The sequence below is a fragment of the Neovison vison genome, chromosome 4 (assembly GCF_020171115.1).
Source record: "Neovison vison isolate M4711 chromosome 4, ASM_NN_V1, whole genome shotgun sequence".
In the NCBI taxonomy this organism is placed as follows: Eukaryota; Metazoa; Chordata; class Mammalia; order Carnivora; family Mustelidae; genus Neogale; species Neogale vison.
Genome location: NC_058094.1, coordinates 133251971 through 133276068, shown reverse-complemented (window position 1 = coordinate 133276068; position 24098 = coordinate 133251971). Strand labels below are relative to the sequence as shown.

General features: G+C 44.2%; 1 protein-coding gene across 1 annotated transcript in view; it reads right to left on the bottom strand.

Annotated features, from left to right (window-relative positions):
* Nucleotides 1–16444: 16444 nt before the first annotated feature.
* Nucleotides 16445–24098, bottom strand: part of COBL (cordon-bleu WH2 repeat protein) — a 260358-nt gene continuing 252704 nt past the window's right edge. The window contains exon 15 of the mRNA XM_044245687.1: nt 16445–17783. Coding sequence (XP_044101622.1) covers nt 17766–17783 — 18 coding nt within the window. The 3' untranslated portion in view covers nt 16445–17765. The remainder of the gene's footprint in view (nt 17784–24098) is intronic.

The following is a 24098-nucleotide window of genomic DNA, read 5'->3' as shown; positions in this document are numbered from 1 at the left end:
CCACATTCAGGGTGGGGTCTGCTTGAGATTCTTTCTCTCCCTTTACCTCTCCCCCCTGCTCACACTTTCTAGCTCTTCCTAAAACAAAAAACAAACAAACAAACAAATAAATAAATCTTTAACAATAAAATTGATTTGGAAGAATAAATGATCTAGACTTTCAGGAAATCATGAAAATGACCAATTTTGGAGGGAGGGCTAGCCCTTGCAGACATTCAAACACAATAGTAATTAGTAAGACTGTGACTATACCAATGTGCTTTTAAAGTGCATGGATAGAGATAGTAAAACAGAAGAGGAAACCGAGAAATGCACCCAACTGCAAATGGATAGAGAGTCAGCAGTGGAGGAGAAAAACAGAATGAAGTTCTTCTTTTTTTTTCTTTCGATTACCATATAATGTACTATTTGCTTCAGAGGTACAGGTCTGTGAATAGCTAGTCTTACACAATTCACAGCACTCACCATAGCACATACCCCCTGCGCCCTGTGTCCATCACCCAGCCAACCTACCCCAACCCCAGCAACTCTCAATTTGTTTCCTGAGATTAAGAACCTCTTACACTTATTCTCCTTCCCCGGTCCCACCTTGTTTCATTTTTTTCCCTCCCTTCCTGCCACGACCCCTGCCCTGCCTCTCAAATTTCTCATATCAGAGAAATCATATGATAATATGATAATTGTCTCTCTGGCTTATTTCACTCACTGTAATACCCTCTAGTTCCATCTATGTCATTGCAAATGGCAAGATTTGGGGGTATTTTTGATGGCTGCATAGTATTCCACTGTGTGTGTGTGTGTGTGTGTGTGTGTGTGTGTGTGTATCTCACATCTTCTTTATCCATTCATCTGTTGACGGACATCTAGGTTCTTTCCATAGTTTGGCTAACATGAACATTGCTGCTAGAAACATTCAGTTGTACGTGCCCCTTCAGATCACTACATTTGTATCCTTAGGGTAAATATCCAACAGTGAGATTGCTGGGTCATAGCGCAGCAATATTTACAACTTTTTGAGAAACCTCCATACAGTTTCCCAGAGTGGTACACCAGCTTGTATTCCCACCAACAGTGTAGGAGGGTTCCCCTTTCTCTGCATCCTCACCAACATATGTCATTTCTTGACTGTTTAAGTTTAGCCATTCTGACTGGTGTGAGGTGATACCTCACTGTGATTTTGATTTGTATTTCCCTGATGTCAAATGATGTTATGCACTTTTTCATGTGTCTGTTGACCATTTCGATGCCTTCTTTGCAGATATGTCTGTTCCCGTCTTCTGCCCATTTCTTGATTGGATTTTTTGTTCTTTGGGTGTTGAGTCTGATAAGTTCTTTATAGATTTTGGAGACTAGCCCTTTATCTGATATGTTGTTTGCAAATATATTCTCCCATTCTGTCAGTTGTCTTTTGGTTTTGTTGACTGTTTCCTTTGCTGTGCAAAAGCTTTTGATCTTGATGAAGTCCTAATAGTTCATTTTTGCCCTTGCTTCCCTTGCCTTTGATGATGTTTCTAGGAAGAAGTTGCTATGGCTGAGGTTGAAGAGGTTGCTGCCTGTGTTCTCAAGGATTTTGATGGCTTTCTCCCTCACATTGAGGTCTTTATCCATTTTGAGTTTATTTTTGTGTGTGGTATAAGGAAATGGTCCAGCTTCATTCTTCTGCATGTGACTGTCCAATTTTCCCAACACCATTTGTCGAAGAGGCTGTCTTTTTTCCATTGGACATTCTTTCCTGCTTTGTCGAAGATTAGTTGACCATAGAATTGAGGGTCCATTTCTGGGCTCTCTATTCTGTTCCATTGATCTATGTGTCTGTTTTTGTGCCAGTACCATGCTGTCTTGATGATGACACCTTTGTAATAGAGCTTGAAGCTTGGAATTGTGATGTCGCCAACTTTGGCTTTCTTTTTTAACATTCCTCTGGCTATTTGGGGTCTTTTCTGGTTCCATATAAATTTTAGGATTATTTGTTCCATTTCTTTGAAAAAAAAGATGGTATTTTGATAGGGCTTGCATTGAATCTGTGGATTGTTCTGAGTAGCATAGACATTTTCACAATACTTGTTCTTCCAATCCATTAGCATGTAACGTTTCTCCATTTCTTTGTGTCTTCCTCAGTTTCTTTCATGAGTACTTTGCAGTTTTCTGAGTATAGATTCTTTGCCTCTTTGGCTAGGTTTATTCCTAGGTATCTTATGGTTTCGGGTGCAATTGTAAATGGGATTGATTCCCTAAATTCTCTTTCTTCTGCCTTGCTGTTGGTGTAGAGAAATGCAACTGATTTCTGTGCATTGATTTTACATCCTGACACTTTACTGAATTCCTGTATGACTTCTAGCAGTTTCAGAGTGGTGTCTTTTGGGTTTTCCACATAAAGTACCATCTCGTCTGCAAAGAGTGAGAGTTTGACTTCTTCTTTGTTGATTTGTATGACTTTTATTTCTCTTTTTGTTTGATTGTGGAGGCTAAGACTTCTAGTACTATGTTGTATAGCAGTGGTGATAATGGACAAGCCTTACTGTGTTCCTGACTTTAGGGGAAAAGCTCTCCACTTTTCCCCATTGAGAATGATATTTGCTGTGGGTTTTTCATAGATGGCTTTTATGATATTGAGGTATGTGCCCTCTATCCCTACACACTGAAGAGTTTTGATCAAGAAAGGATGCTGTACTTTGTCAAATGCTTTTTCAGTATCTATTGAGAGTAGCATATGGTTCTTGTTCTTTCTTTCATTAATGCATGGTATCACATTGATTTATTTTGTGGATGTTGAACCAACCTTGTAGCCCAGGAATAAATCCCACTTGGTCATGGTGAATAATCTTTTTAATGTGCTGTTGGTTCCTATTGGATAGTATTTTGGTGAGAATTTCTGCATCTGTGTTCATCAAGGATATTGGTCTATAATGCTCCCTTTTGGTGGGGTCTTTGTCTGGTTTTGGTATCAAGGTAATGCTGGGCTCATTAAATGAGTTTGGAAGTTTTCTTTCCATTTCTATTTCTTGGAACAGTTTCAGGAGAATAGGAATCAATTCTTCTTTAAATGGTTGGTATAATTCCCCTGGGAAGCCATCTGGCCCTGGGCTCTTGTTTGTTGGGAGATTTTTGATGACTGCTTCAATTTCCTTACCGGTTATGGGTCTGTTCAGGTTTTCTATTTCATCCTGGTTCAGTTTTGGTAATTTATACATCACTAGGAATGCATCCATTTCTTCAGATTGTCAAATTTGCTGGCGTATAGTTGCTCATAATATGTTCTTATAATTGTTTGTATTTCTTTGGTGTTGATTGTGATCTCTCCTCTTTCATTCATGATTTTATTAATTTGGGTCCTTTCTCTTTGCTTTTTGATAAGTCTGGCGAGGGGTTTATCAATCTTATTAATTCTTTCAGAGAACCAGCTCCTAGTTTAGTTGATTTGTTCTACCGTTTTTTTGTTTGTTCTTTTGTTTATGATTTGGTTTTGTTTTGTGTTTTTCTTTCTATTTCATTGATTTCTGCTCTGATCTTTATTATTTCTCTTCTCCTGCTGGGTTTAGGTTTTCTTTGCTGTTCTTTCTCCATCTCTTTTAGGTGTAAGGTTAGGTTGTGAACTTGAGATCTTTCTTGTTTCTTGAGAAAGGCTTGTATTGCTATATATTTTCCTCTTAGGACCCTCTTGTTGTGTTCCAAAGATTTTGAATTGTTGTTTTTATTTTCATTTGTTTCCATGAATTTTTCTAATTCTTCTTTAATTTCCTGGCTGACCCATTCATTCTTTAGGAGGATGCTTTTTAGCCTACATTTATTTGCCTTCTTTCCAACTTTCCTCTTGTAGCTGAATTCTAGTTTCAAAGTATTGTGGTCTGAAAATATGCAGGGAATGATTCCAATCTTTTGGTACCATTTGAGACCTGATATTTGACCCAGGATATGATCTATTTTAGAGAATGTTCCTTGTGCACTAGAGACAAATGTGTATTCGGTTGCTTTGGTATGGAATGTTCTGAATATATCTGTCATGTCTATCTTGTCCAGTGTGTCATTTAAAACCTTTATTTCCTTTTTAATCTTTTGCCTAAACTGTCCATTTCAGTGAGGGGCATGTTAACGTTCCCTAGTATTATTGTATTATTGTTGATGTGTTTCTTTGGTTTTGTTATGAATTGGTCTATATAATTGGCTGATCCCATGTTGGGGGCACAGGTACATAAAATTGTTAGACCTTCTCGTTGGACAGACACTTTAAGTATGAAATAGTGTCCTTCCTCATCTTCTATTATAGTCCCTGTCTTAAAATCTAATTTATCTGATACAAAGATTGGCCACCCCAGCTTTCTTTCAATGTTCAATAGCATGGTAAATTGTTTTCCACCCCCTACTTTAAATCTGGATGTATCTTTGAGTTGAAAAGGAGTTTCTTACAGACAGCATATTGATGGATCTTTTTTTTTTTTTTTTTTTTAATTCATTCTGGTACCTTGTGTGCTTTGATTGGGACATTTAGCCCATTTACATTCAGGATAACTTTTGAAAGATATGAATTTAATGCCATTGTATTGTCTGTAAGGTGACTATTACTGTACATTGTCTCTGTTCCTTTCTGGTCTGTTACTTTTAGGTTCTCTCTTTGCTTAGAGAACCCCTTTCAGTATTTCCTGTAGGGCTGGTTTGGTGGTTGCAAATTCTTTTAGTTTTTGTTTGTCCTGGAAGCTTCTTATCTCTCCTTTTATTATCAATGACAGCCAACTGGATATAATATTCTTGGCTACATTTTTTTTTCATTTATTGCTCTGAATATATCATGCCAGTCCTTTCTGGCCTGTCTGGTCTCTGTGGATAGGTCTGCTGCCAAGCTAATATTGCTACCATTGTATCTTACAGGATTCTTTTCCTGAGCTGGTATCAGGATTTTCTCTTTGTCACTGAGACTTAAGTTTTACTATTAGATGATGGGGTATTGACCTATTTTTACTGATTTTGAGGGGGTTCTCTGTGTCCTCCTGGATTTTGATGCTTGTTCCCTTTGCCAAATTAGGGATATCCTCTGCTATAATTTGTTCCAGTATACCTTCTGCCCTTCTCTCTATTTCTCTTCTTCTGGGATCCCAATTATTCTAATATTGTTTCATCTTATGGTATTACTTATCTCTCAAATTCTCCCCTCGTGGCCCAGTAGTTGTTTGTCTCTCTTTTTCTCTGCCTTTTTACTCTCTACCATTTGGTCTTTTATATCATTAATTCTCTCTTCTGCCTCATTTATCCTAGCAGTAAGAGCCTCTATTTTTTATTTCACCTCATTAATAGGTTTTTTAATTTCAACTTGTTTAGATTTTAGTTCTTTTATTTTTCCAGAAAGGGCTTTTATTTCTCCAGAAAGGGATTCTTTAGTATCTTCCACGTTTTTTCCAAGCCCACCTAGCACCTTGATAATCGTCATTCTGAACTCTAATTCTGACATCTTACTAATGTCCATATTGATTAGGTCCCTAATCATTGGTATTGCCTCTTGTTCTTTTTTCTTTTTGAGGAGAGTTTTTCCACCTTGTCATTTTTTCTAGATAAGAATAGATGAATGAGAGAACAAAATACTAAAAGTGTAGCAACGACCTCAGGAAAATATACACTAACCAAATTGGAAGAGACCTGAAGCCAGCAGGGGAAGAAAAAAAAAGTTATCTATATCTATATCTGTATTTTATAAATATATATTAGACTGATGAATAGAACAGAGCCGCACACTTGGTTTGGGTGTATTTTCATCTGTTAGAAGAAACTGCTTCCCCAAATTTTAAAGAAAGGAAAAAATAAATAAATAAATAAATATATATACACACACACACAAAAATAAGGGTAAACACAATGAAGGGATTGAATATGACTGTAATGATGAAAATTTAAAAAGACTCTAAAAAAGGAATTGATAAGAAGTTGGTTAAAAAATGGGGGTGGGGGAAGGAAAGAATGTAATCAGGCTGGAGACTAGAACAAAGCCCTGCACTAAATTAGTATATATTTCAGTCTATTAGAAGAAACTATATCCCAAATTTTTAAAGAAGGAAAAACGTATATTTATACAAAAAATAAGGTTAAATATAAGGAAGGGATAGAATATGACTATAAAAAAGAAAATTAAAAAAGATTTTTTAAAAAGGCATTAATAAGATAAAATAGTTAAAAAGGTTAAAATAGGAAAGAGGAATAATTTTAAAAATAGAATAAGAAAAAATTTTTTTTTTAAATTTAACTCTGAAAGACTAAAGAATCATGGGAAAGGAGCCATGAATTCTATGTGTTGCTTTCCCCTAGCTCTGGAGTTTTACAGTTCTCATTAGTGAACTGGGTCTTGGCTGGATGTTTTTGTTAATATTCTGGGGAAAGGGCCTTGTTGCAGTGATTCTCAAATGTCTTTGCCCAAGGTGGAATTGCACCGCTCTTGCCAGGGACCAGGCTAAGTAGTCTGCTCTGGTTCCTGCTTTGTAGCTTTTGTTAAATGAATGCTTTCCATAGAGCTTTGGAGGACAGGAATGATGATGGCGGCCTTCAATCTTGGCTGGCGGAGCTGAGAGCTTGGGGCCCCACTCTCAGTGTGCCCTCAGAAAAAAGCAGTCAATCCCTCCTCTCTCCTTGGTCTCTGGCCGCACTCTGAGCTCACCCGGCCTGTGACTGAGCATTTCTATCTCTGGTGCACGGCCCCATTTGGAGTCTCCAAACCCAGAAGATTCCTGCTGCGTGCTCCCAGTGAAGGAAGGAAGTCTTCCCAGATCTGCTGCCTGTGGAGTCCCTGCTTGAAGAACAGTGGCCTGTCTATGCCTCAGATCATGGTTTAAGTTAACCCTGACCTGAGAGTTCCCTTCTCAGCTCCATCTCTGCAGCTGGCCTCCCCCACAGTCTATCTTCCCGTATAGCTTCTCAGATTCACTTCTCCACACGTCCTACCTTGCAGAAAGTGGTCAATTTTTTATTTTATTTTATTTTTTTTTTTTAAAGATTTTTTTTTTAATTTTATTTATTTATTTGAGAGAGAGAGAGACAGTGAGAGAGAGCATGAGCGAGGAGAAGGTCAGAGAGCGAAGCAGACTCCCCATGGAGCTGGGAGCCCGATGTGGGACTCGATCCCGGGACTCCAGGATCACGCCCTGAGCCGAAGGCAGTCGTCCAACCAACAGAGCCACCCAGGCGTCCCTGAAAGTGGTCAATTTTGTGTTCCTAGAATTGCTGCTCTTCTTCTCTCTGATTTCCTGTTGAGTTTGTAGGTGTTCAGAATGGTTTGATAACTGTCTAGCTGAACTCCTGGGACCCAATGATATTTGGTCTCCTACTCCTCTGCCATCTTGCTCCTCCCATAGTCTTGGTTTTTATGAAAAGAAAATGGTGGTTTTTACATCATGGATGGGTCATGGGGATGAGAGAGAGAATTCCTTTTTGTCTTCTGGCTCATGTGATGGGTGGCATGACAGAAGGTAATGTTGGTAGTTGACCTACCTAATGCTTATTCTTAGTTATCTCTGTAATTTTGGGAATGCAGGAATTATCATAGTTACAATACCAAAAAACCCTGGAATAATAGAAAACAGAACATAATCTATAATTGTGTGAATTGTGTCAATCTCACATGAATGATGGGGAGCTTTGTGCATCCTCAGTTTGACACATTTTATCTACCGGGTCTGTGGTTACTAATGCCTGATTCCTTTTTTGGTCATGTTTGGGTTGTCTTGGTGAGCCTGTGTCTGTTTTCAACTTCTGACACTTTCTGGGACCTGTCTGGACTCAGTCTTGCAGGTAGCCAGGATAAACCTCTCTGCGTTCCACGTTCTGGTATAACTGCCAACTCCTGACCCTCTCCTCCCAGGTGTGTTTGCCTGTGCTCCCCTCCTGATGGTTTTATTTCTTCAGTGTCTCTTCCTCTCCCATCCATCAGCCTCTCTGCAGTCAGAGAGGTCTATAAGTTACCCTGTCACTCCTTGCATAAACACGCTGCTGGATGCCATCCACGCTTGTGCATTGGGGAGTTCTAGGGCATTCAGGTGTCTTCCTGTGAAGCCCCGTAATCTGAAATTTCTCCTTTGCTCTGTTTTGCTCAGGCTTTACAGCATGCTCTGTCTCAAATAGCTACAAAACTTCTCATTCTCTTGTCATCGACTCAGATGTCACCTCTTCCAGGTAGCTTTCTGGCACCCCTAGAAAGAGTTTGGGGCCTACGTTCTCCATGTCTATAGCATGTTCTTGCTAGGCTCTTCCCCTCTCCTGCAAAGCTGAGCACCTTGTGAGGAAAAAGTGGGCTCTGACATTTTGGTTTTCTGTCATGCGGACTGGTGCCTGGCACATAATGGCCTTCAGTAGTTGTTGGATTTAAGGAGAAGGAAGACTACAGCCCCATTCATGCCCATTCGTGTCTGATTTTGTTCCAGACTCAGAATCTCTTAAGAGTTCCAAAGTGGAGTTATTTGTCTCATGGGCATGCAATTACTAATTGGAAAATTGTTGGTGCCTAATTCAGACTGCTGGCATCTCCCTGCTGGTCCTGTGGGGGCCCCTGGAAATTCCACATTACTAGTGAATCATGACCCTTCGTAATAAATCTGTAACTCGTCAATATTGTCTAACTTCTTACACATTTTTATCCATTGGAGTTGGCTCATTTCCGGCCTTTAAGGGACAGGAATAAAGCAGCTTGCTGAAATATAATGATGAAAATATGAGGGACTCTACATTTTTATCTGTGTTCACAGTCAGACAAGCTTACTAATTGCAAGGTAAACTGGTAGCAGCTTTGGACTTCTTGGCCACATGTATTATTTAGGACGGTAAATGAATGGGTGGTTACTTTAACTTTTGGTAAATGAGAGAGGCAGAAGCACATTTCCTCTGTCATAATAATGTCAGAGGAAAAAGGAATCTGCAATCTTCCAATTGGTACAGATAAAGATCCAGCCCTGTTTCACTTGGAAGAATTGACAAATTCAAACTGAACTCAGATATTCACTATTGTTCATCGAAAGCCATCTTCTTCACTTGAAACATCCCTGTTGTGATGATGTATTGACTTTTTGTTTTCTTTGCCTTTTCCTCATTAGGCGCCAGGATGGATATTCTGTTTCCTCTTCCAGAACGGCTTTCAATCTTTCCTTACCTTGGTTGGATTTAAGGGGAAGGAGGGGTACAGTCCCGTTCATGACCACAGCCTGGGGGGTGATCATTATCGATAGCTTCGAGTCCCCTTGCCCCATGAGTTCTGGTTGGATTTGGGTAAAGGAAAGTACTGGAAGAAGCAAGAGGGCAGAAAACAGAGTCTGGGGGGTTTATGGTCTCTGTAGCTGCTTTCTCTCTCCAAAGCCGTATCTCTCATCTCCCTGCCACACCTAGAACCCTCGCCAGCTTGTGGTAACTGCTTCTTTGCCTGCCTTTCCAGACTCAGGAGTGATAAAGACTCACCCCAAACCTGCCTTGCATGTCCCCTCAGAGCACTGTTCAAGTGGGCCCTTTGTCTCCTGGGAACATAGCTGACATAAGGGTCACCAATCTTTCTTCCAGAAAGTCACAATTCCAGAACAGCCAGGTCTAGAGATCACTCACTCCACATGCTTCTTTTTACCAATAAAAAGATAGAGGCTCTCGGAGAAGGGGTGGCCTGTCAGGCAGCCATCTGGGGTAAGGCTGCTATGGAGCCGAGGGCTCTCGTCTCTTCAGATGCCATGTTACTGATGATGACCCCCCACCACTACCCTACCAGCTTTTTACTGAGGGCTTTCATTGTGCTGGGCTCTGGACCAAGCATGCACATTTGTTGTTTACTTCTCACCACCTTGTGACATCCTTACTGTGATGTGGCCTGTGTTGCAGATGAGAAAACCCAGATGTTATGTCGTCTATCCCTGTCATGTGGCTCTGGGGGGTGATGGGGAGGCCCTGTGGCCAGGATTCACATCTGAGTCTTTCTCACCGCAGAGTCCCCTGTAAGGCACGCTGCAATGTGTCCCTTTCTGAGACCTGTCGTGGGGGCCTGAATCTGCAAGCTTAGCAGGATCTACGAGGCCAGGCTGCATGTTTGATATTGGACCCAGATAGCTTCTAGAAGGGGGGCAAGTGGGCATCCACAGGTGGGCAGGGGAGGGAGGAGGGGAAGTCCCCACTGGTCACACCATTCAGCAGTTCCCTGAAGTTGAAGCAGCCATTCTGATGGGACAGACCATGGCAGGACAGTCACTGTCCTCAGGGAGGGGCCATGGAGGACAGGCTTTGGGCAGACTGCTATGGCCGCCATCGGAAAGTCTCAGGGGGCCGAACTCAAGCCCAGAGTCAGTGATGGGAAACACCGATGGGAAAGAGCCAGGGAGCCAGGGATGAGGGAAACCAGAGAGCTTGGACACCATTCAACCAGCAGCCATGTTCCTCCCCAGGCAGGTGAGGAGTCACACACAGGGATGGGCCATGTTTTAAATGATCAAATCAGTAAATGAAATCTGGAAGACCTGGAGAAGAAAATTAAACCCTCCCTGCTGAATGTGTACTACATTCATCCCAGAGCCCAGGATGTAGGGAAACTAAGTCAGGGGAGATGGTCCAGATGCGGTGGGTGTGGTAACCCACTGACATGTCCCCTTGGGACCCCACACCTGGTAGTGATGCCTGCTAGCCTCTAGGCACCCTGAGAACAGTAGACCCCTCATGGCCCTCACTAGCCATGTCCATGACATCTCAGAAAGTCACATTTTCCTGAGCTTTATCTACCTCCTCTATAAAAGCAGCATAAGAAAGGCTGCCCGAGCAGGTCTGAGCATCTCAGTTGTGCTGTCTTACAGCTGGATTTCTCTGGGGAGCAAGCAGGCTGTAGTGGGTGGATTTTTCTCCTGCCCCCTCTTCTCATCCTCATCCACAGTTTTTCTAAGAGGGCTCCGGGGGCAGATGACTCAGAGCCCCATCTGCAGGGCCTGTAGGGCCAGAGTCCCCACATGGGAAGCCTCACCTCCCAGAGCCCCTGGTGTTCCCCTACTGAGTCGGGTTCCAGCCTGCCTTAACCATGAGGCTCTCTGTGCCTGCTCTCATGGGCTCATCACTGGTGCCCCAGAATGCTCGATCAGGACGTGTGTGATTGCTCACCAGGGAGCTAACTGCATTGTTCTTTCTGGTTCTCGAAGTCCTACTGCTTAGCACTGAGGCCATCACTGCTTGTAAGGCTGCCCAGAGAGTCGGGAGCACTGAGATCACCCACAGGTTCTGAGCTCTCCGGCACACGCTGATGAGACACCAGGGCACAGGACGGGGGCTGCCACTGCCATGGTCTTTGAGCAAGATCTCTGGTTCTAGATTTGGAGCACAGCCCATACTTCCCAGACCCAGACTGGTCTTGACACAGAGGCTGACCTCAGACTTGTGAAGGTCACACGTGGGATGCCTTTCAGCAGACAGGTCCTGGGAGTGAGGAGGAATGAACGCGTCCTTTCCATGACATGAGAGAATATGCTCCGTGCCTCAGTCTCCTTAACCAGACTGTATCGTCTGCTGGGGGACAGTGAGTAGAGGGCCAGATGTAGGAGTTCACCACAGTGAGGACGACCCCAGCTGTGCCCACAATAGCCTCATGAGTCTCTACGAGTTGCTAGACGCCCCTGAGGCTACTCTTTGGCTGTCAAATGGGTAAAGCAGACTATTATTTATTTATTTATTTTTAGGATTTTATTTGACAGAGAGAGAGACGGGAAGAGAGGGAGCACAAGCAGGGGGAGTGGGAGAGGAAGAAGCAGGCTTCCTGCTGAGCAGAGAGCCCGGTGTAGGGCTCCATCCCAGGACCCTGGGATCATGACCTGAGCGGAAGGTAGGCGCTTAACTGACTGAGACACCCAGGTGCCCTGGTAAAGCAGATTTTCACGAGAGTCTGGTGCTGGGGCGGGAGTTGTCTGGGAACTCTGCTGGGCTGAATCCTGCGAGCTTTTGGGAAGCCCCGGGCGCCTTGGGCTGTTGAGCTCGGCTGCTGATGTGGCTCTGCTTTGCAGAAGGGAAGAGAGGAATCGTAGTGCAAAAGCGTCAGAGGAGGAAGGAGGCAGCTCCTGCCCTGTGTGGACGAGGATGCTGCCTGGCCCCCGAGGAATCTTATCCCACTTTTAAAACAAGTGCTCCCAGCACAGACACTGAGCTTTGGACCATTCTGCTGGCTCTGATACATGACCTCAGGCAGCCTGATGGAGGTTTTGGGTGGTCAGTGCGACTGTGTCCCTACTGCAGAGCGGCAGGTAGAGGTAGGCCCAAGTGCTAAAGGACACTCGCCCTCTGGGACGAGAACTCTGGCCTTTCCTGGTCACCTGCAATTATCCTCCATGGTGTGTCCCTGTGCTTGTGGCAAGAGGCGATGTGGGGACCACCCCAGCAGCCCTACGGCTTACACAGGCTGTGAGCTGCTTGTCCCCCTGCTCACTTCCAGTCGGTTCTGAGCCCACCTTGGCTGAGTCCCGAGTCTCCCAGATTCTGTCTCCATGCTGGCCTGCTTCTCTCCCCCAGCTCTGGGCCTGGCCTGCTATGCGGTTTGCCTGTAGACCTGCCGGTAATTCTGTTCTCCCTCCCCAGCTCCTCCTTCACTGCAGCCGGGAGACAACCTGAGCTCTGAGCTGTCTCCTGAGAAAGCTTGCCTCCTCCCCACAATTGGGCATTGGCTCAGGAGCCATTGACTAAGCAAGTCCTGGAACTGCTTACCCGGCATGCTCGGCTTTACCACATCAGGGCTGAGCTGGGCAGAGGGAGGGCTACAGGCCAGCAGATCAGGTCCAGAAATGCAGCCTCCACCCGGACATGGGTCAGAAGGGCACGCTGACGTGCTGGGCTCCCTGCTCACCCTGGTCTCCCACGTGGAGGCAGATCTGCTGCAGTTCGATGCCTGTGGCAACAGCATCCCGTTCCCAGGCCTGCAGACCCTAAGCAAGTTCGATGTGGCTCCTGTCCGCCACAGAGGCCTGTGGATTCGTGTGCGGACACCACAGCAGCAAGAGGTACTGCTGCAAGATGTGGGCAGTGTTTGCCTCTCTCTGCAGGACTGTGTGGTGGTTGGGGAAAGTTTCCTGTGGGAGGCGGCTGGGTTTTGCAGGATGAATAAAAGTTTTAGTGCCCAGCACAGAAGCGTGAACTCATGTAGTGTGTTTGGGGATGTACGAGACAAGCCAGTGTCTGGAGGGTGGGGAAAGCGGGGGCCAGGCAGGTGACCAGGAGCACTAGCTGCAGCCACACCATAGCAGGTTCTGAGAAGGCATCAGTCAGAGCTGTGGTTTCACCTTGGCCTCTCTGAGTGGGTCTCCATCAGGGCCGGACTGCAACAGTATTTGGGGTGGCCTGATGGAGGCTGTGGTGGCACGTGGACATTGGGGGAGGAGTCCCCAGGGTCTATGCAGGCAGGAGGGACCCGACACCCTGGGCCCATCTCGGGAGCCTACGCTGAGGAGGAGGGTGGAAGAATCACGTGTGGATGCCTACATTCGTACCTTGCCTCCTGCTCTTCGGAGTCCACACCCACCTGAAGGCCCAGCGTCTGGGAGCCCAGCAACTTCTAATGCATTTCCTTCCATTTACACAGGGACTGGCTCCAGTGGGCTGTGGGCGAGCTATGGCCACCTGCCCTTACCTAGCCTCTACCTGATCAGTAACTTGACTAAACCCCTCATGAGCAAGTGCCAATCTAATTGCATCTTGATCCTTCAGCTTTGAGCACCTTGGCATCTCCGAGGAAATCACAGAGATGGGAGGCAATGGTCTCAATCGTAGGGATGTCTCGGGTGTGGAAATAACCCAGTGAGGAATTCACTGGGGCTCCCTCTGACCATGCCTCTCAGTGGCCCTGCCAGGTGCTCACGCTTCTGGACACGTCCAGTGTTGCTCCCTTCCCAGATCCCCTCACCCCTCCTGCTCCCTTCCCTCCACACCTCTACCCCATGAGGAATGGTGGTGAATTTGGTCATCTTTCTGAACTCTACTGGGCCACTTTTTACATGAGCTGGTGTGTCTGTGTGCTTAGGGTAGGTTCCTGGCCATCGCCTCTGGTAAGGGTGGAGCTGATGTGGGACCCCCCCAGGAGACTTGGGCACTATGCCCTACTGTCTTCCTTCCCTGGAGCTCCTGGTCCATGAAGCCTCTTGTTTATCTAACTCTGCTCACTGTGAGAAAGAGGTTAAAATGCGCTAAGAACTGAATGTTTGTGTCGCCTTGAATTTAAATGTTGAAGCCCTAATCACCCATGTCATGGTGTTGGGAGGTGGGCTTTGGCAGGTAGTTCTGGTGTTGGGCAGTTGGATAATCAGGTCATGGAGGCAAGAATCCCATAATGGGATGAGTGACCTTATAAGAGAGGTGATCTCTCTCTCTGCCACGTGAGGACACAGCAAGAAGCCACCCCTTACCATGTGATCTGCGAGAACCTTGATCTTGGACTTCCAGCCTTTAGAACTCTGAGAAGTCAGTGCTGTTCAATGCCCAGCCTAGGTATTCTGTTATAGTAGCTCGAGTCAAGACAACACATAAGAAACCCGCACCCAACGTGGAGCCCAACACGGGGTTGATCTCATGACTCAGATCATGACTGAAGCCGAAATCAAGAGCTGGACACTCAACTGACTCAGCCCTCCAGGTGCCCCAAGAAGCTAAACTTTTAAGAAGCTGGAATTCTTGAAAGCTGATAAGAGATGCCATGAATTAGGTGCCACAGGCTTAAACACCTGAGGGCAGCAGGAAGTGGGGAAAACCCAAATCTGGAGGTGGGGCAGCTCTGATGTTTCTGTGTGGCTGGAGGCCCGAGGAGAGTCATGCTGGAAAATGTGGGCAGCAGACACCCACCTGTGGAAGGCCCAGAAGGATCCATATAGGCTCATTTTGGGGTACACTTTATGACAGAGGCAGAAAGGAATGGTGAAAAATTCTGATGGAACAAAGTTGGGGCTCCAAACCCACTCCTGGTGACACTCGTTCTGTCATTGAGCACTACTCACTACCTAGTCGGGACCGGACAACAGAAGACCATGGAATCTAGCATCTAAATGGAGACATTAGGACATGAGGAGGTTGCTATCTGTATTGATGCAGAGCTAACAGGTATAAATCAGGTGTTCTCCTTGGGCACATGGGCAATTCCTGTGGACCTGGGAAGACTTTTTAGACCTGCTGCCTGCTCTCCTTGCTGTGGTCAGAAAGGCAGGGATGAGGCAGTGGTGAGCAGCACCAAGTAGGAAGGGCAGAGCAAACAGATAGAAGAGCTTGCAGGGGAGCAGGGAGGAGGGCTTGATGATAGCAAACACACATCAAGAGCAGGGTCTTGAGGACAAGGCTGGGTTGTCCGCTGATGGGTAGTGGATGGTGAGTGCTATTTCTTGCAGGGGGATCGCAGGAGGGATGAGCGAGTGCCACATGCTTTCACCCTGCAACCTGATGCTGGTTCCATAGTGATGTGGGAACAGGTGGAGGGAGGGGACGTGGGCCACGGGGAGCCTTCCAGCCTGAGGAGTTTAGATTCAGTGCAGGAGGAATAGGAGCCTAGAATGAGAGGCGTGTCACTGAGCTGTTCCGCTAGCTGCTCCGTCTTATTGGATCTGTTTCCTCATCTGGAAAATGGCATCTCAACACCACTCAGGTTTAGTGGGAACAACCAAGAAAAGCTGTGAAAACACTGCAAAAAGATTATATCATGACCCAGAAGACTGTATTGGTCCCTGTTCCACAGCTCAAAACACAAGGCTTGAGCAACAGCTGGAGAGGCAGGACATAACACAGTGGCAACTTATACTAAGTTTATACTATGTATGTATACTAAATTTACAAAGAGTAAATTTAGTATAAAGTTGATCTCTTCCCTCAGGAGCAAAAGGAATCAGGGATGGTGTGCACTCAACTGGACAACCTTTCTCCTCCTGGAGGCCCACTTCTGGGCCCACCATGTGTGTTCCCCTCTTGCTCTGGCTGGGGAGCAAGGTAGCTCTGGGAAATGAGGCACTGAGTTTTATGCAAAGACCAAGGGGTCAGAGGCTGGGAAACTCCATATTTTTGTGTGACCACCCATGCTTCACACTGACCTCCTAGTTCCTCCAACACACTGAGCAGATCCTGCCACAGGGCCTTTGCACTTGCTCTTTCCCTAGCCAGTTACACATCTACTCATGGTCTGCTCTCTCTTTTTTCTTCAGAGTTTTACTCAAACATCACTATATCACTGAGGACTTTCTTCATCACCTTATTTAACATTACATCCCTTTTCCTGATCTTCTCCTACACACTACTGACTTCTAAATATATTCAATATTTTGCTTACCTTTGTTGCTCATCGTCTGTCTTCTCCCCTGTAAACTAAACTCCATGAGGACAGGGAATCTTTGTTTTCCTTTCTGTTGCCTAGAGGAGTGTAGCAGGCAGTCAAGAATATTTATTCATTGAATTACTAAATCTCTCCTTTCTACTCTGGGATAAGGGCATAAAGTCATGAAATTCACACAATGGCTACAATTTCATTTTTTTTTTTTTTTATTTGTGGCACTAAAAGACTCAGAGAGACAGCGTGGCTTAAGAGAGACAGGCTGATGCTCTTGCCACACCGGGAAGGTAAGCAATTGTCTTCAGACAATGTGAAGCAAAGTTTCCATTCTACGGGACACCTTGATCTGAAACAGTTGTGAAATATTAAAATGATCTCACTATATTTGTTGTTCCATTAAGATAGGGATTTTATTTCATGAACTCCTCTTGATTTCTGTTCATCTCTTAGAGAGCTCTTTTCAATGTAACAAAAGGCTTTAGAGAGAGATGTGAAAAACTAGCGCTGTGTCTAAACATTATAAATACCGAGGGCAGAGTTCTGGGTGATAAGAAAAACCTTCCGCATGGTACATGGGTACTATTGATCCACTGGGCAAAGGTGCCCAGACTGAACCCAAACCGTGAAATACCAGCACAGTTTTGATCCAATTGTGGTGACATGCAAGACACCCAGTGTCCCTGCTCTTGGTCCCATGGAGGACTTCAGAAGGTTCTCAGGGCAGTCACCCGGCTCCATATATAGCCCGCCCAGGGTTGGGGGGGGGCTCATTCTACTTCCCAGCCTGCTGGGGATGCCTGCAAAGTGGGGCACGGACCGTCTGCACCAATGCCTTTCTGACCTCTGTCACTGCCACCCTTGGAGAATCAGAAATACCTGTTCAGACATCAAGTGTGATTTTATTCTGGGTGATAACTGCTGATTTTTTTAACAGCTTAGTTGGTCAGATGATGGTCTGAGACCCTCTGTGAGGTTTTAACCCCACAATTATGAGATTAAAGATCCAGTGATTTCCTTACTCAACGAAGTCATCTTCTGCTCCTTTCTTGCTACCGAGAACATCACAGAGTATATTACATTCAGATTGTTTCAATTGGTTTAAACATATTTCTCAGGAATTCAAAAGATTTCAAACAGCTACGTGGTCTTAACCATCTCTATGTGGTAAAATCTCCAAGTTCCAGAATCAGTCTAAGGTCACCATAATTAAGGGTAGTGCTGGGCTCCAGCATTTATAACCCCATTAACCTGCCAACAAGAATAGTTTATTGGCAACTTGAAATATTCAGAGGCAAACATGTTTCCTTGGCACACATGCCGCACAGCTGAGCAGCACCTCGCCCTCCCTTGGAACCATTTTGCAGGACTGAAAATCAATTGTGTGAGTTTGGCCTGTAGACAAGAAAGTTCACCAAATCCCAATGCTCCCTGCCACGTGGCGTCCTCGAGCAGCAACTATGGATGGCTCACAGGTGGGTTTCTGCCATGATCTGATCTTCTCAATGATTTATACGAGCAAGGGCACCTACGGTGGAAAGAGAGCCACAGTTACTCAGGGGACCTGGAGGAGCCAAAGGGCTTGGCCCAGGGCATGCAGATCTGGGTGCTAAGGAGCTGAGGGCAAGAACATCCTTGCGAGTACTCTTCCAGCACAAGTTTCTACATCAATACCCATCCTACTTATAGCTCCAAGGACATTTCTGGAAGACAAACAGGCTTTATGACTTACAGTGACTTGCTCCAGCCAGTTTTTTTTTTTTTTTTAAGATTTTATTTACATAACAGAGAGGGAGAGGGAGAGAGAGAGAGAGAGACAGAGAGAACATGAAATGGGAGAAGGTCAGAGGGAGAAGCACACTCCCTGCTAAGCAGGAAGCCCAATAAGGGATTCAATCCTGGGACTCCGGGATCATGACCTGAGCAGAAGGCAGACACTTAACCCACTGGGCCACCCAGGCACCCCGATAGTTCTTTTTCAAGGAAGAAAGTATGAACCCACTGGAGAACTATAGCACATCCCTAGGTCTCCACCATTCTGCTAGAGCCCTCAGCTGCCCCCAGCCCTCCCAGATTCTGGGATCTGCTGGGGTCTTTCGCTCCTCTGGACAGGCTTTGCATGTGGGGTTTCTCTGTTGGGGATGCATCTTTCCAGCTGGAAGCTATGAGCCCTTTGAGAATTGGTGTACATACTATCTCTAAGGAGAGGCTCTCCTGACCTAAGCCCTTTTCAGGGCTTAGCAGTCACCCCTGATTCTGTTAGTGACCCCAGTCTGCTGCCATGTCTCAGACTCCCTGCACCCTCACTGCTGCAGACTGGCTCACTGAGGAGGAATCATGGGATTCTCACTCCCTCCTCTGGGCACAGACCTTACTGAGTGCTCAGTATTTGTGGCACGAATGAGTGAATGCACAGGCATGACCCCATTCCCCTGGATGCATAAGGTCCAACTTTCACTCTTAGCTTCACCCAGAATCCTCCTGTCCAACGGCAGAAAGCCAGATTTGTAGAATTTCAAAGGAGTTATCTCAGTGCCTTTAAAGGCTAAAATTAGGGGCACCCAGGTGGCTCAGTTGGTTAAGCATCTGATGCTTGATTTTGGCTTAGGTTATGATATCAGGGTTGTGAGATCGAGCCCCACATCAGGTTCTGTGCTCAGCCCGGAGTCTGCTTGAGAGTCTCCTTTTCCCCCGCCCCTCCCCCCACTCAAGGGTGTGCTCTCTCTCTCAAATAAATCAATCAATCTTAAAACAAAACAAAACAAAACAAAAAAAACAAAGGCTAAGGTTCAGCAGTTTCCAGTTTGAGGAAATTACAAATAAAACTGCTATGTATATTGCATGTGAATACAAGATTATATATTTATGTTTGTTTCATTTCTCTCGGGTAAACACCTAGGGCAGGATGGCTGGATCACGTGGTAGCTATAGCTGTAACTTGAAGTGCCGATTACATTTCAAGTAGGGGTGCCATTTACATTCCTGCTAACAGGTCTTGAGAGTTCCAGTTGCTTTTCATCTTGTCAATATTCTGTACTGTCATTTTCTACTAAAATTGTAGCCATTTTAGTAGGTATGTAGTGGGAAAACCTTGTGGTTTTGACTTGGGTTTCAATAATCAAGATGTGGAGCATCTTTTCATATGCTTATTTGCATCTATGTATCTTCTTCAAGTGTTTATTCAAATGTCTTGCCCATTTACTGACTTGTCTGCTTTCTTAGTTTCTCTATGAATTCTAAATATATATCCTGTATCCAATAAATGTGTTGCCAACATGTAGTCATAGTACAAGGCTTGCATTTTCATTTTCTTAATGGTAAGTTCTTTTGAAGGGCAGAGAGCTGTACTTTTGAGGGAATCCAATTTGTCAATTTGCCCTTTGATGGACTGCGCTTTTAGTTTCAAATTCAAGACATTTTTGCCTAAGCCAAGGTCACAAAGATTTTCTCATACATTTCACTAGAAATTTTAGTTCTCGGTTTCAGATTTAAATATATAATTAATTCTGAGTTACATGGTGTGAGGTATGGATCAAAGTTAATTATCATGCATAAGAATGACAGCTATGGTTGCTATGACAGTTTTGGAAAAAAAAAAAAAACCCAAAACTGTCCTTTCTACACTGAATTGTCTCTATACCTTTGTCAAAAATCAGTGGGTCTATTTACGGGCTCTCTATTATTTTCCACTGGCCTTTCTGATGTCATTACCAGATAGTGTTAATTACTTTGGCATTGTTGTAAGTATTGAAATAAAGAAGTGATAGTCCCCTGACCTGAATTTTTTCAAAGTAGTTTTGACTATTCTAGGTCTTTGCATTTCTATCTCAATTTTAGACACAGCCTGTCAATTTCTAAAAAGGGCCTACTGGGAAGCTGACTGGGGCTACACTGAATGTACAATTCAATTTGGGGAGCATAGCTACACTGAGTTTTCAAATAGGAGTTATCTGTCTATCCATTTAGGTCTTCCTGAAATTCTCTCAGCAATGCTTTGTGGTTGTGTACATCTTTAGTCGAATTCATCCCTAAGTATTAATATTTTTGATGTTCTCAAAAATTATTATTTTAAAAAATCTAGTTTATGGCTGTTCACTGCTAATACTTAGAAATACAGCTGCATTTGTAATGCTGCTATATCCTATAATATTGCCAGACGTACTTAATAAACTTAAAATCTGTCCATAGATCCCACTGGGTTTTCTAACACTGACCATCACATGGTCTATGCAATGGGGATGCATTCCTTCCCCTCTTCCTTCCTTTCTTCCCTCCCTCCCTTGCCTGCTTACAATGTTAGCACCTCCAGCATCACCTAACACTGAAGAGAATGCAGATCTTCTTGCTTTGTTTCTGATTCCAGGGAGATGTATTCTCTCTTCCATCATCTATGATGTGGACTGTGGGTTTTCCATCGATGCCTTTCATCAGTTATTTCTTCCTACTTTATAGACTTTTTTTTTTTTTAAATCAGAAATGGATGTTGAATTACCAAATTCTTTTAATGTGTCTATTGAGATTATCAGGGTTTTTCTTTTTTGTTGTTGTTTATGTCAACCCAACCTTGCATCCCCACTTGAACATGATGTTACTCTTGTTACATGTAGTTGGATTTGCTAAATTTCAATTTGGGCTTTTTTGAATCTACGTTCATGAGGACTACTGCTCTATGTTTTCTTTCCTTGTGATATCTTTGTCTGGTTTTGGTATCAGGGAACACTGTTTTTTGTAGAAGGAGGTGTGGAGTCATCTCTCCTCTTCAGGAAATTCTGAACAAAATTTCTAGAAGTTCAGACATGCTGCTCGGTGAATGTTACATGTTTGGTAGAACTCACCAGTGAAATCTCCTGGGCTTGGTGGCAGTGTTTTGTTTGTGTCTGTGTGGGTGGGGGAAGGTTTTTGACTTGTAATTAAATTTCTTTAGTATTAGGGGGCTACTTGGATTATCTATTTCCTTTTGAGTGAGTTTTGATAGCTTGTGTCTTTCAAAGAATTCGTCTATTGCATAAAGCTGTTCATAATTTTGCCTTATTATCCTTTTTACTATCTGTAGGATCTGTAGTGATACTATATCCCTCCTTCCTGATCTTGGCAGATTGTCTTTTTTCTTTTTCCCAATAAGCCTGGCTAGAGGTTTGATCACCTATACTAGTCTTGCAAAAGAGTAAGCTGTTGGTTTAATCGATTTTGCTTTATTATTTTTTCTTCTTTATTTCATTGCTTTTTGCTCTGACCTTTGTGATTTATTTTCTTCTGCTCACTCTACGTTTAATTTTTACTCTTCTTTTTCTAGTTTCTTAAGGTGGAAGTGAGGTCATTCAACTGTGGTCTTTCTTCTTTTCTAATACAGCAATGTGCTGCTATAGGTTCTCCTCCAAGTACTGATTTTATAGCAGCAAACACTTTATGTTGTGTTTTAATTTACATTTTGTTCAAAATACATTGCGATGCCCTTTTTGAGTTTTTTCTTTGACCCATGAGTGATTAAGAGTCATGTTAATTAGTTTTCAAATATTTGGGATTTTTCAGAGATCATTTGTCATTGATTTCTAATTTAATCCTGTTGTGGTCACAGAACATACATGGTAGTATTTAGATTCTTTAAATATAATTATATTAACTGTTTCCATATCACCTGCCAATTTCAACATCTGGGTCTACTTTAGGGAGGTTTTCCTCCATTCATTTTCAGCATACAGTGCTTCATATCCTCCTGCCTCTTTGTAGCAATGGTAATCTTTGACTGGATGCTCAACACTATCGATTTTACCTCATTGGATGCTGGATATTTTTGTCTTCCTACAAATATTCTTCTGCTTTATTCTGGGGTGCAGTTATGCAGAAACAGTCTGATGGTTTTGCGTGGTGCTGTGCAGCGTGAGAGCCACACAGAGTCCTCTAGTCTAGCTGTGTGAGCTCCAGGTGCTGCTCCTTCTTACACTACCACGTGATTCTGTCCTGGCCTCACAAGTATGTGCCCATCCCCACTGCACTGACTATTCCAATGGGCCCTCTGTAGTCTCTGGAATTCTCTCTCCATGCTGCAATTTGACGTTCGGGGCTCTGTGCTGTACACCTTAGCTGCCTCGGTGACCTCAGACTCCCAGCTCTGCTCCCCAGCTCAGGGAGTCTGCTGGCCACTGCTGATTTCTTCTTCTTGTACAGAGGCTGGGAAGCTTCCTGTCCCACAGGGGTCCTGTTTCTTGTTGCCCGCTGCCCAGTGAGTTAAAAAAAAAAAAAAAAAAAGGTTGTTTCTTACATTTTATGAATTTTTGGTTATCTCAGATGGGATGGTAATTTCAGTCCCTGAAACTTCGTCTTGACAATAAGTGGACATTCCCAAGGATTCAAAGACGTGAGAGTTGAACATATTTGGAAAGCTCTGTTCTACTCCTTTTCCTATTGCTCTGCTGGAGGTGTAGACTGGCCCATATTCCCTGCTCTGGGCTAGCTCCATGTCTTCTATCTTGTCCTCTCTCCAGGCTTGTTCCAGGCTCTCCCTTCTCCAACCTGCCCATGTGCAGCCATGCCAGTGATACTCCTCTTCTGAGCCAGATAATGCAAGCAGCCCTCAGTCACTCCAAAATACGTGCATATATATGTGTACGCATGTGTTTGGAAACACACATATCCTGAGAACCGGGAATTTAAAGCAACTACTTCAGTTTTATTCTCCCCCAATACTTGTCCAAAACCAAACCCAAACTCAGTGGAGGTGAGGACTGCAAAAATGGGTTTTAACCTCATCAGTGCCCTTAAGGTGTGTGGATTTCACCGTCCAAACATTTTATCTCAAAAACGATCATAACAAGTATGAGCCTCTCATAATACGCACATTAAATTATTTTGGAGCGAGGTGTACTGGTGTTTATAATTTACTTTAAAATCCAGAAAAAAATAAAACTTTGTGTGGGTGGGTAGGGGGTAGATGGGTGGATAGATATGCTAAGTGAAGTCAGTCAGACAGAGAAAGACAAATACTGTATGATCTCAGTTATATGTGTAATCTTAAAACCAGATGCATAGAAGAAGAGATCAGAGTTGGGGTTACGAGAAGCAGGGAGTGGACGAAGAGGAAACTGGATGAAGGCAGTCAAATGGTGCAAACGTCCAGTTAAAAGACGCAGAAATACCAGGGATATAATACACAGTATGATGTCTGCAGCTCACATGACTATAAGTCACGGAGGGAAGTGGTTTAGAGAGTATATCCTAAGAGTTCTCATTACAAGGGAAAAACACCTTTTTTTTTTCTTCCGGTATCTCCATGAGATAATGAACATTAACTTACTGTAGTGGCTATTTCATAATATATGTAAGTCAAGTCATTCTGCTCTATGTCCCAAACTTATACAGCGCTCTGTATCAACTATATTTCATAAAAGTAGAAAAAATAGAGGTGCCTGGGTGGCTCAGTGGACTACGCATCCGACTCCTGGTTTTGGCTCAGGTTGTGATCTCAGGGTTGTGATCTCAAGCCCTGTTTTGGGCTCTGTGCCCAGGGGGGAGTCTGCTTGAGATTCTCTCTCCCTCTGCCCCTCCCCCTGCTCACACACATTCTCCCTCTCATTAAAAAAAAAAAAAAAAAAGGAAAAAAATAATGACGCTTAATAAAGATATCATTTATAAACACTTAAAAAAAACAGATGCAAAGAATGTGTGCAGAGTTCAGAGCGCACGCTCTGGAGTCCGACTCTGTGAGCAGGGTGGGCGGGTCTCAGGCTGGCTGCCAGCCCCTCCCCATATGGAGGCTGGTGGTGTTGGAGCATTTCTGCAGCACAGCAAGCAGCGGGCAGGTCTGCCACATGCCTCACTCACCACCCACCCCTGTCATTGTTCCTTC